The sequence below is a fragment of the Bufo bufo genome, chromosome 3, assembly GCF_905171765.1.
Source record: "Bufo bufo chromosome 3, aBufBuf1.1, whole genome shotgun sequence".
NCBI classification, from domain to species: domain Eukaryota; kingdom Metazoa; phylum Chordata; class Amphibia; order Anura; family Bufonidae; genus Bufo; species Bufo bufo.
This window is the reverse complement of record NC_053391.1, coordinates 270,646,903-270,660,665: the sequence shown is the minus strand read 5'-3', so window position 1 is coordinate 270,660,665 and position 13,763 is coordinate 270,646,903. Positions and strand designations below refer to the sequence as shown.

Genomic DNA, 13,763 nt, shown 5'->3' with positions numbered 1-13,763 from the left:
GATGGCCTCAAACCGGGAGCGTGTCATGGCCGTACTGTACAGTGGGGTCTGGTATAGGACGTCCCCACTCCAGTACAGCCTGGCACTGGGTTTCTTGACTAGGCCCATATGCAGCACGAGGCCCCAAAATGTCCTCATTTCGGCTGCACTGACCGGCGTCCAGCCACCGGGCCTGGCCATGAGGAGGACGCGGATGACAACAGGAATGTGGGGTCCTTGACTAGGCCCATATGCAGCACGAGGCCCCAAAATGTCCTCATTTCGGCTGCACTGACTGGCGTCCAGCCACCGGGCCTGGCCATGAGGAGGACGCGGATGACAACAGGAATGTGGGGTCATCCTCGTCCTCACTGGGACTCTCGGAGTCGGAGGCAAGCTGGGCGTATGCCTCCTCGGCCGAGAACGTCCTGCGGGCCATAGGGGAGTGTGTGTCTGCGTGTATATGTGCGTGTGTGTAACTCTTTATTTGGTGTGCGTGTGTGTGTGGGGGCACGGGTGTTCACGAACTCACAGCATGCCATCTGCGGCAAGTCTACAGTGAACACGTGGGGCACTTGGAGCCTGAAGATAGGGGAGCGCGCGCACGGGAGGGAGAGCAGAAAGGCAGGCATCGCGTACGGAGCATGCGCGATTCTGTTACAGGATCGCGCTTGTGTCCGCAAGAAAGACGGTATCGCGCGGCGAATGAGGAGGACGGCGCAGGATTCACAAGCGCGGTCCCGGCGACTGAGCCGGCTGTCAATTACAGAGCATAGAGGCGGGGTTAGGGCAGGGGAGGTACAGCCAGAGGTGAGGGAAGGGATACCCCCTTGACTTGTTGCGTGACTGTTGGAGCAGGAAATGTGAACTTTGTAAGACGATTTTTTCAAGAATAAACAGCGCAGGAAAGCGGCACTAACATGTATAAGAACACACTGAAGATAATCTATAAGGTACTGTTGCTAGTTTATAAAGTGAAAATGAGGTGAAAGGTTCGCTTTAAGTACCAGGGCACAAGGGCGTACCTGTACGCCCTGTGTCCTTAAGTGGTTAAAGGGTTTCTACCACCAGAAATACTGCTATGTAGCTGACTGACATTAGCGATGCGCTAATGTCAGCACTACATAACAGTATGTTTCTAACATTAGTCCCTGCAGCCGTTTTTGTTAAAAAAGCACTTTTATTATATGCTAATGAGCCTCTAGGTGCTATGTGGGCGTAAAATCAGCACCTAGAGGCTCTGTCCACTCACGCTTTATCCCGCCCAGGTCCAGTGTTCTGCCCGCCCAGCTCCTCTTGATTGATGCCACTGTTCCCTGCATCGTTGGCGAAATACCACGCCTTCGCCGTTCACTTCTGTCTTCGGCGCAGTGACTGAATGATGCGATCCTCGTGCCGGATTCCTCACTGCGCCTGCGCCGACTACCTCACAGTGAGGAATCCGGCACCAGGATCGCATCATTTACTCATTGCACCTGCGCCAAAGACAGAATTGAACGGCGCAGGCGCGGGATTTCGGCAACGATGCAGGCACAGTGGCATCAATCATGAGGAGCTGGGCGGGCAGAACACTGGACCTGGGCGGGATAAAGCGTGAGTGGACGGAGCCTCTAGGTGCTGATTTTACGCCCACATAGCACCTAGAGGCTCATTAGCATATAATAAAAATGCTTTTTTAACAAAAACGGCTGCAGGGACTAATGTTAGAAACATACTGTTATGTAGTGCTTACATTAGCGAATCGCTAATGTCAGTCAGCTACATAACAGTATTTCTGGTGGTAGAAACCCTTTAAGCTGACTGACATTACCGATGTGCTAATGTCAGCTGAACATAACTATATTAGGGCCGTCTCACTGCCTGAAGTCTTTATTGAGAAAAACTAACTTTTATAATATGCTAATTAGCCTCTAGGAGCAGGGGGCATTGTTCCTGCTCTTCGAGGGTAGCATAAAATTCCAGACCACTGCGCGAAGAAGACCGACGGTAAGCAGAAAATTCCGGCCCACTGCGCATGCGTGAAAAAGGACGGTTTGGCGCAGTGGTTTATTGTTAACTGACTCGGCGCTACTGTGCCAAACCGTCCTTTTTCGCGCATGCGCAGTGGGCCAGAATTTTATGCTACCCTCGGCACGTTCACACGATGGGTGAATCCTCCGCGCCTGCGCCGACAAACCCCCGGCAGAGCCAATGAGAAGCCGAGGTGAGAGACACACCTCCCACGTCACTACTGGAAGTGACGTGGGTAGCAAAAAATTCCGGAACACCGGTGTAGCGTTACATTACCCTACCTCGTGAGATTTCCCTACCTCCTGACTTCCTATCGCATCGGAGATGACGTATGGGGGCGTGCCTTTAGCAGCACCCGGGGACACTGCACATGCGTCGGGGAGCCGAGGTAGGGAAATATTACGGCCCAGTGCGCAAGTGCGGTTAACTCATGAAAATCCACCCGATATACGCGCCTGCACAGTGTGGGGGTAGGAAAAAATTACGTCCCAGTGCGCAAGCGCTGAGGGTAGTATAAATATCCATTTCAAAAGCGCTTTTAACCCTTTGCAGGAGCTATTCTCATATTGGTTCTTGATTGATTGTTCTCATATATAGGTTCTATTATATAGGGGGTCTGTCTGCACAGTATACGGGGGTCTGTCTGCGCAGTATATGGGGGTCTGTCTGCGCAGTGTACGGGGGTCTGTCTGCACAGTGTACGGGGGTCTGTCTGCACAGTGTATTGGGTGGTGTCCGCCCAGTATATTGAAGTTGTGGGGTCTACGCAGTATATTTTTGGTGTCTGCACAGTTTATTGGGGGGGGGGGCTATCTACGCAGTATATTGTGTGTGTCTGCGCAGTATATTTGAGTGGTCTGTGCAGTATATTGGTGTGCTTTCTGTGCAGTATATGGGTGGCTATCTACGCAGTATATTGAAGTTGTCTGAGCAATATATTGGGGTGTGTCTGTGCGGTATATTGGGGGATGGATGTGCAGTATATTGGGGGGGGGCAGTGTATTATATTTGTGGGCTGTGCGTTAGATGTGGAGCTGTGCAGCACGTGTGGCCTGTGTGTTAGATGTGTACAACCCTAGTTTAACAAAAAATAATTCCCTAGAGCTCAGATGCCATGTCATGCTTTTTGCTAGGAAACTGCAGCAATCTCGTCACTCGGAGAAGGATGAGAAGCTGCCCCCCAGCCAGAGGGACTGCTCCACATCTGCCACCAAATCCGTCGCTCACTGGATTCTGTAATCTCCGTCTCTGTGTCTCCCACAATCTGTGTGTCTGTCTGCTGTATATATATGGACCGTCAGTCTGCATGCACTGCGTCTGTTCTGCCATTTACTCTAACCATTTTAATTATTTTTTTTGTGTCACAACTCTGACAAGCATGTTCTCCTATGGAACACGAAGTACCTGAAGTGGAATGAAGAAGCCCATGTTTGAGGCCCGCGCCCTGGCTGGAGCATTGAAGGGGCATCTGACACGTGACAAGCTGCTCCTGTTAGCACAGCATTGTGTACTGTAATCACTGCGAGTTCAGAGGTCGGCAACCATAGGCCGTCCACATGCTGTGAATTACATCTCCCATCATGCTGGCAAAGCATCATGGGAGGTGTAGTCCAAAACATCTGGAATACCAAATGCGTATGAATGAAAAGTATGGTGTGTGTGTGAATGGTCAGTAACAAGGGTTGAAGCCTTGACGTGGCGTTACTGCTCACATGTGTATCCATGTGCCAATTCAACCAATGCGAGTGTCTGTAATACTGATGAGGTAACTATAAATACTGTGACAATGGACAAAGAAACTACCGTATCTCCTACACACTGCTTACACCGCGACCGTATCTCCTACACACGGCTTACACCGCGACCGTATCTCCTACACACTGCTTATGCTGTGACCGTATCTCCTACACACTGCTTACACCGTGACCGTATCTCCTACACACTGCTTACACCTTGACCTTATCTCCTACACACTGCTTACACCGTGACCGTATCTCCTACACACTGCTTACACCGTGACCTTATCTCCTACACACTGCTTACACCGTGACCTTATCTCCTACACTGCTTATACCGTGACCATATCTCCTACACACTGCTTACACCGTGACCTTATCTCCTACACTGCTTATACCGTGACCATATCTCCTACACACTGCTTACACCGTGACCATATCTCCTACACTGCTTATACCGTGACCATATCTCCTACACACTGCTTACACCGTGACCATATATCCTAAACACTGCTTACACTGTGACCGTATCTCCTACACACTGCTTACACCGTGACCGTATCTACTAAACACTGCATATAAAATGCCTAAATGGGAATGTACGAAAGCCATTCCGAGGATCCGTAATGCGGATCATTTTGTCACGTTCGTTTCCATTTTTGCCTCCGTTCAGCTGATCCTTTCTTGATTGAGTAGGATTACAATCTGTCACCCCACTTCATGAATTCAGATACCCAGGGTTGTCATTTGCTTTGAATCATGTAAATGCTCCGTTGCTAATCTCTAGGGGGCTGTCTTGAAATTTCAATTATGTCCGGTTTCAGCTCTGATCACGGACCACACCTTTTGGACTCTTGTACACGACTATATGCACTAAAACACGTATAGTGTTAGTTAACGGGCCATATTGATCGTGCGTACAGGAGTACATGGCATCATGATGTTGTGCCTCACAATGGGCTATTGTCCCGCACTCATATGATCTATTAGTGCTAAACAATAGTCCCACCGGAAGCTCGACTTGCACAGCATCATTGTCATCTATGATTGTGTGTACTCCTGTTGGCACGATCAATGCCACTACGGGACATATGGCCCTCTTGTAGGGAATACAGTCGTGTGAAAGAGGCCTTAAAATGGGTTTTCTCATCTCAGACAATAGGGGCATATCACTTGGATATGGACCCCCCATATACTGCGCAGACAGACCCCCCCATATACTGCGCAGACAGACCCCCCCATATACTGCGCAGACAGACCTCCCATATACTGCATAGACAGACCCCCCATATACTGCGCAGACCCCCCCATATACTGCGCAGACAGACCCTCCATATACTGCGCAGACAGACCCCCTATATAATGCGCAGACAGACCCCCTATATAATGCGCAGACAGAGCCCCTATATAATGCGCAGACAGACCCCCTATATACTGCGCAGACAGACCCCCTATATACTGCGCAGACAGACCCCCTATATAATAGAACCTATATATGAAAACAATCAATCAAGAACCAATATGAGAATAGCTCCTGCAAAGGGTTAAAAGCGCTTTTAAAATGGATAGACTACCATCGGCGCTTGCGCACTGGGACAATTTTTCCCTACCCCCACACTGCGCAGGCGCGTATATCGGGTGGATTTTCATGAGTTAACCGCGCTTGCACACTGGGCCGTAATATTTCCCTACCTCGGCTCCCCGACGCATGCGCAGTGTCCCGGGGTGCTGCTAAAATCGGCAGTGAGATTTTCCCTATACTGTCCTTTTGCGCATGCGCAGATAGTCAAACCTAAGGCACGCCCCCATACGTCATCTCCGATGCGACAGGAAGTCAGGAGGTAGGGAAATCTCACGAGGGTTGTGACTAAATCCCATGACTGGGAGGATTTAGCTGGCTCTGCAGCAGCTGTCTATTTCCCATAACTGGTAAGGACCTTTTTGCCCCCTAGTGGTGAGGTCCTGCATAGATACAGTATTTAGCCATGTCACAGTGAATTGGCCATTTCCCATGACTCAGAAGGACCTGGTCCTCACTAATAATGGAGAATGGCCAGCTCTATAGCAGCCGTCTATTTCCTATAATCTTCAGGGACAATTTATTCTCCTATTGTCCTGGACCTGATCTATCATAGTATTTAGCGTCACAGTAAATTAGCCAAATCCCATTCTCTCCACAAGAACCATTCTGGTAAAGCTTCGGTGACATTATTATTATTTGTATTTGTTTCACTTTGTAGCATTGACTAAAGTAAGACAGGTGAATGGTGGATAATAAAGTCTTTATAGTTATTTCCTATTTCCCAGAGGGACCTTTTCTATCTATTACATACTGAGAAGGTGACATGTAGGAGAGGTCCCTCTGAGTGATGGGATTTAGCCGGCTCATATAGAAATGACTATTTCCCGGACTCCAGAAGTTCCTTTTCTATCTATTACATACTGAGAAGGTGACATGTAGGAGAGGTCCCTCTGAGTGATGGGATTTAGCCGGCTCATATAGAAATGACTATTTCCCGGACTCCAGAAGTTCCTTTTCTATCTATTACATACTGAGAAGGTGACATGTAGGAGAGGTCCTTCTGAGTCATGGGATTTAGTCTTTACCGTAGGTAGGGTAATGTAACGCTACACCGGCCGTGCCTACAGTGTAAATCTCATGCCGTTCAGTATTCGGCACAGGCACAGCCGCCGAACGTTCTTACCTCACTGCACCGAATACTGAACGGCGCGAGAGTTACACTGCAGACACGGCCAGCGGGAGGAGAGCAGCACTGCCAGGCCTTGTCATAAAGAGAAGAAGGCTGTGAAAAGAGGCGGGCCAACAGAGCCTCAGGTGACAGAAACACTGTGTGAATAGAGTTTCTACAAATCCCGTTCTCTAGCATAAAATATGGCTGCAAAAAAACCGCAACCTCAGGTGTGACCAGTCCACTACTGGCAGGATCCGCTCTCTCCCACACATACATTCTAGGATACAAGGGAAATACATTCGCCGCTCTTCTAGCAGCTCCACCAGGAAGACTCAGTTAAGTCTGCTGCCATTTTACACCAGCCGTAACCGCTCCGTTCCCGCAGGCACTGGAGCGGGAAGGACACGTCATATTACAGCGCTCGCTGCCTTCCTCTGCTCCGGAAGTGGAAAAGCGGCGACGGATTGAAGTGACTCCCCTCCCCCGGTTTTCTTCGAGACTCCTGCCCTTTTTCTGCCGTAGCTCCTCCTTCGCTCGCTCCCTCTACATACCTGCAGGAGACATTTGCACTTTTCTTCAGATGCTGCTTTAGTATACGGACTACGTTGTCGCACGTCTTCGTTGTATATGAACGGATCATGCGACCCAAACACGTAATTGACAATTTGCATCCTGATTAGTATGTGTCCTGCCTCTAGCTGTCATTGCCCTGCCATGTTTGTGACATGTTGTGGTTTTCCAGTCATTGCTTGTCCCCTGCCTGCTTTCAGCCGTTGGAGCAGTTGCAGCCCCGTGTGCCGGCCATCTTTGTCTTCAGTTTGTGTACTTTTCTTGCTGCATGTCTAATGATATTGTTGCTTATTTTATTTTAAGGAAGAATTGGAAAATTGAGGACTGGGTGTGAAAAGAGGAGATTTCAGAAGCCCCTGACCAGAGTGTAGTTGGCGAGCAGATGTGTAGGTATGAAATCCTATACACTTCCACTATTCCATGATAGATGTCATCTGATACAACCAGTCGCATGTCTGGTGAGGTCCCCCTACTGTGAGGTGTTACTGCTGATACCCCCTGACCTGGAGCAATATTCCATAATGGTAATAAGGATTGTAACTAACTGTACAACATAATGGGCTAAGGCTACTTTCACACTAGCGTTAAAGTTTTCTGGTATTGAGTTCCGTCATAGGGGCTCAATACCAGAAAAAAGGTTTTGTCCTAATGCATTCTGAATGGAAAGCAATCTGTTCAGTATGCATCAGGATGTCCCTTTTACGGTATTTGGCTGGAGAAAATACCACAGCATGCTGTGGTATTGTCTCCGGCCAAAATTCCAAAACACTTGCCGGCATTAATTTCCATTGAAATGTATTATACCAAGTGTTAAGAAAATTGCTGCTGTGACGAATACGGCACCTCGCTGCCGCTGGACTTCAAATTTGTAGAGCCAGTGAGATACGGTATAGTCACTGGTTACCAAGGCGTGACGTTACACCGTCCCTGAGGAACAGGTAAGGTCAGCTTGGTACAATGTTCACAGACTCCTCCTGTCCACATGGGCACAGAGAGGCAACCAGCTGAGAGAGCCTTTTCACTGCCCCAGTGAAACAGCGCTTCCTCAACCCGGGTATACTGCCACCAGTTTCTCGTTTGATATAAGTCCGGTCCGCTAACAGGATTATATAGGGTGAGAAACAAACCCACAGTAGCATATAACTAGGCCGAAACACGGACGTGGGGATTCGTAATCGAGATACAAGACAGCACAAGATTAAATTATATATTTAATCACCTTAAAGGGTTCTGCAGTTCCTCTGGATAGATCATCAGCATCCGATCGGCGGGGGTTCGACACCCGGGACCCCCGCCGATCAGCTGTTTGAGAAGGCTGAAGAGATCCAGAAAAATAAAAAATGGAGACAGCACGTCCAAAAAAGGTGCAGAAGGTGGAATTTATTCCGGGTGCAACGTTTCGGCTATGTTAGCCTTTTTCAAGCATGCATATACATCCAAATGGTGGGGATTATATACCCACATACAAATACATGTGAGGGGGAGTGACCTGTGGTGCAATTAATTTCATTGACATCAGCAGTTTAAGATAACATACCTTGTACCATAGTGTGCATGTGGGGTTGGGCGGGTAGCCTGTAGTTTCGGAGCCGTTCATAACGCCATGTGGAACGCCAACGGAAGTTTATTTCAGGTGGAACGCATCTGCGTTTCAGAAGCGGGCGGCCGGAGTCGTCACTTCCGGTGTCGAGCCCTCGTGGAACGCACTAGTGTTCCAAAGCGGCACATCCGGTCAGGTGACTTCCGGATGTGGGTGCCGGTCATATGTGGACCGCATTTGCGTTCCACCTGACTCTTCCGGTTACATAAGATGTGTTAGTAATGCATTGCGCGCACAGTAATGCAGAATAACTGGACATGCAGTAGAACTATATGCGCACACAGTAGGTGTTTCGGCGCACGAAGTGGAGGGGATATTGGAAAAGTAAAGATAGTTTTCCATGGCACTTAATGTGGATCATTAGCTCCGATCTGCTCTAATGCTGAATGGCGCGCATGCGCAATGTTATTGAGTGAAATATCTAAAATGTGTCTAGATGCAGGATCAAGGGTGGGCGTATGTGCATTGGAACGGGCCTGTGAACATGCCTATTTTTGGGTATACCTGAGCACAACTTATGTGCCCCGCTCATACACAGCAATAAAGTCCTGCGTCTGCCCCATCCACCTGCGAATAGAATTGTGATTAGGTCACGGGGCTCCATCCCCGTGTGGCACTCACAACATGCACAGACATAAACGGACAAGTTTCCTTGGATACTGTTGCATAATGAATACGTAAAGTCAGATACTGTGATCTGATATGACATGGCGTGTACATAATTCTATATAATGAGGCAATATCTGTGAAGCTACATATTCTATGGGTTTCTTACCCTACCCACGTATAATGGTGAAGTGAAATAAGGGGGGTGAGCATGTGTAGAGTCCAAAAGTCCCAATGTAAGTGTGTCAGGAAAAGAACCTGAAAGATAAAAACAAAAGTTAAGCGCAGAGAAATCCGATGGTGCTTATACACCTAAGAAAATTAAATACATGTTATTTAGAGGAAGGGGGTTATGGCAAAGTCAATGTTCATGCCCTTCGGTGTTAGAGTGTCCAACTTATCTATCCACTTAAGTTCACACTTTTTCAAGAGTTTTTCTCTGTTTGAGAAGGCAGCGGCGCTTCAGGGGCTAAACTCGATTCAAGTGAACAGAGCTTAGCCGCGCCCAGGCCAGTTGATACTAGTCGTGACGTCACTGAGCCTGCGGTAAACAGTGAGAAGGCCACAGCACTCCTGGAGCACCGCTGCCTTCTCAAACAGCTGATCGGCAGTGGTCCCGGGTGTCGGACCCCTGCCGATCAGATGTTGATGATCAATCCAGAGGATAGATCATCAGTTTAAACAAACTGCAGAACCCCTAGAAATAACACTATACACACAAAGAATATATACAGTGGTCTGAGGTTGCAAATACAGGTAGCATGGTACAAACAGGATTAAACAGAGCAAAAAGTCAGTTCACCAGATGGATGAGTCCTTTGGGTTGTGATGAGTTCTTAGCTGTAGTCACATGGGAGTGACTACACCCCCCCCCCCCCCTCAGAGAAAAGACCCTGGACTCTGCTTGCCTGGCCATTTTTAAACTGTAGTCAGCCCCTCCCCTCCTCCCTGCTGGTCCAGGCAGCCCAACGACCCCCAAAACCCATTAGGGCTCATAGCTGCAGACCATAAGGTCACAGGGAGATGGTTCTGGGACCAACGGACCTGCCTGGGTTCCGGCTACAAGTAGAGTCCAAACTTGGTACTGTTATTTGGTTTCTGTTGGGAGCTATGTATATCTCCCCTCCCTGGCATCCTATTACCAAACCAAGAGCAGGAGCCATAAAAAAGTATTGCGATACTCAATACCACGCAAAAAAAAAAAACACCAAAAAAAGCCGCGTGCATTCCGCATTTTATGAAACGTTCGGTCTCATAATAGAACAGTCCTATCCTGTTTTTTGGGGTGACAAGGTGACTAAAAAATGGCAAATCGCATGGTTTTTATTTATTTATGTCTGTTACCGCTCACCGCATAGGAGATATTTTTTAATAATTTAATAGTTTGGACTTTTCGGACGCAGCGCTATGTAATATGTTTATTTATTTATTGTTTATATATTTTATATGTAAAATTGGGAAAGGGGGGATTTAAACTTAATATTTTAGGGTACTTTCACACTAGCGTTTTTCTTTTCCGGCATAGAGTTCCGTCACAGGGGCTCTATACCAGAAAAGAACTGATCAGGCATATCCCCATGCATTCTGAATGGAGAGTAATCCGTTTAGGATGTCTTCAGTTCAGTCATTTTGACTGATCAGGCAAAAGATAAAACCGCAGCATGCTACGGTTTTATCTCTGGCGAAAAAAACTGAAGACTTGCCTGAATGTCGTATCCAGCATTTTTCCCCATAGGAATGTATTCGTGCCAGATTCGGCATTCAAAGTACCGGAATGCCGGATCTGTCCTTCCGGTCTGCGCATGCGCAGACCGGTAAAAATGTGTAAAAAGATACAAGACAAGCGGAGAGACGGATCCGTCCTTGCAATGCATTTGTGAGATGCATCTGCATCCGGATGCGTCTCACAAATGCTTTCAGTCACATCCAGATCGGCGGATCCGGCGTGCAGTTCCGACGACGGAACTGCTTTCCGGATCACACTGCCGCAAGTGTGAAAGTAGCCTTAGTGTTTGTTTTTTTTTTTTTTTACTTACTATTACGCATTGCACCCACACTGAATCCGGACCCATTCACTTCTATGGGGTTGTGCACATGAGCGGTGATTTTCACGCATCACTTGTGCGTTGCGTGAAAATCGCAGCATGCTCTATGTTGTGCGTTTTTCACGCAACACAAGCCCCATAGAAGTTAATAGAGCTGCGTGAAAATCGCAAGCATCCGAAAGCAAGTGAGGATGCGCACCGCATTTTCACGCATGGTTGCTAGGATGAAAGTTTATTCACTGTATTATTTTCCCTTATAACATGGTTATAAGGGAAAATTATAGCATTCTTTAATACAGAATGCATAGTAGAAGGTCAATTGAGGGTTAAAAAAAATAAAATATTAACTCACCTCCTCCAATTGATTGCGTAGCTGTCGGTCTCCTGTTCTTTCTTCAGGACCTGTCAAAGGACCTGTGGTGACATCACTGTGTTCATCACATGGTACATCACATGATCCATCACCATGGTAATGGACCATGTGATGAGCTCAGTGATGTCACCACAGGTCCTGAAGAAAGAACAGGAGACCGGCAGCTGCGTGATCAATTGGAGGAGGTGAGTAAATATTTTTTCTTTTAACCCTCATTGGCACTGCACCTCCAATGTTTATTATACTGGGGTGTTGGGGGGGGGGGGGGGGAGGAAAGCACTGCACCACCAATGTTTATTATACTGGGGGGGCACACTGCGCCACCAATGAATTTAACTGACCTGTTAATACAAATACAGGAGGCGGGTGCCGGAATCAAATAGCCGGCACCTGACCTCTATGAGAGGGAGATGTGATCCGCTGCAGTTAACCCCTCAGGTACCGCACCTGAGGGGCTAACTGCCGGTGATCGCAGCTCCCTGTCAGAGGTCGGGTGTCGGCTATTTGATTCCGGCACCCGCCTCCTGTATTTGTATTAACAGGTCAGTTATCTTCATCGGTGGTGCAGTGGCCACAGCCCCTCCCCCTCCTCCTCCTATCTCTCTTCTTATTGGCGGCGGCAGCAGCACAGGGGGGAGGGAGAGACTCCTCCACTGCGCTGCTGAGAAGAACGGCGGCGGGGAACTGTCATCTCCGGTGCCCGCCGCTGTATTCAGAGCTGCGACTGGTCTAGTCGCAAATTGTGACAAGACTAAAAAGTCTTGTCGCCATTTGTAAATTCTAAGTCGCATTGGCGACCAATTTGGTCGCCATCTGGAACCCTGCACAGGATCACAAATATATATCTGGTTTATGTAAAAAGTAGTATAGACAAACCGCTCACTCCCCTTGCAATTCTGGATTGGGTGCTCTAGTCTCAAATTGATTCACTCAAATCAACAAAAGCGTAATGGAAAATATATATTATGAGACTGGCACTCCCTCGCATGGAAATAGAGCAATAATAGTGGTGTTAATACACAATATTTAATTGGCACTAGGGATTGACCGATTATCGGTTTTACCGATATTATCGGCCGATATTCAGGATTTTGGGCGTTATCGGTATCGGCATCTATTTTGCCGATATTCCGATAACGTATGGGGAACACAGATCGCGCTGCTCTCAGCGCTCTCCGTGTTCCCTCAGCAGCACAGGGTAGAAGGAAGCAGTGTCTCCCTCCCCCTGTGCTGCTGCTGCCGCTGCCGCCAATTAGAGGAGAGAGGACAAAAGAAGGGGAGGGGCTGTGGCCACCGCTCCACAAATGAAGATAAGTCTTTCATTAATTCATATACAGGAGGCAGGAGCTGGCTGCAGAATTTCTGGCTCCCGACCTCTGAGCGGTAGCTGCGATCTGCGGTAGTTAACCCCTTAGGTGCCGTGGATCGCAGCTACCGCTCATAGAGGTCGGGAGCCGGCTATGTGATTCTGCAGCCAGCTCCCGCCTCCTGTATATGAATTAATGAAAGACTTATCTTCATTGGTGGCGCAGTGCGCCCCCCCCAAGCCCCCCAGTATTAATCATTGGTGGCGCAGTGCGCCCCCCACCCCCGTCCCAGTATTAATCATTGGTGGCAGTGGCCACAGGGTCCCCTCTCCCCTGATCGGAGCCCTAGCTGTGTAATCCTGGGGCTCCGATCGGTTACCATGGCAGCCAGGACGCTATTAAAGCCCTGGCTGCCATGTTCAGCTCCATGCTGCTGTGTGCACAAAGCACAGAGCAGCAGGGACAGTGCGAGATCCTATTCACCCTGATAGATCCTATTCACCCTGAGATCTATCAGGGTGAATAGGACAAGGGTTCGAGTCCCTAAGGGGGCTAAAAGTTAGTAAAAAAAAACCGCAAATATGAAGTATAAATGAAAAAGAAAGATTTACAAAAAAAAAAGAAAAAATACACGTTAACAATAAACATATTAATTCAGCAGATGTGTAGGAATTATTTTTTTTTCAAAAATGAAAATTCCCAGAATATCGATATAAATTATCGTCTATTGGCCTGAAAGTTCACAAATTATCGGTATCGGCCCTAAAAAATCAATATCGGCCGATCCCTAATTGGTACAATATGTTACAATACAATGTTAAAATACTTAACAGTCACTTCAGCG

General features: G+C 47.9%; 1 protein-coding gene across 8 annotated transcripts in view; it reads left to right on the top strand.

The window, feature by feature from the left end:
• Positions 1-6,415: 6,415 nt before the first annotated feature.
• BRPF3 (bromodomain and PHD finger containing 3) overlaps positions 6,416-13,763 on the top strand; it is a 292,941-nt gene continuing 285,593 nt past the window's right edge. For 2 of the 8 annotated variants that reach the window (XM_040424145.1, XM_040424141.1), the window contains exons 1-2: positions 6,416-7,071; positions 7,292-7,378. In XM_040424145.1, coding sequence (XP_040280079.1) covers positions 7,371-7,378 — 8 coding nt within the window. In that variant the 5' untranslated portion in view covers positions 6,416-7,071; positions 7,292-7,370. Of the gene's footprint in view, positions 7,072-7,291; positions 7,447-13,763 lie in introns of all 8 variants that reach the window. The other 6 variants (XM_040424144.1, XM_040424137.1, XM_040424143.1 and 3 more) reach the window with 5 other exon arrangements.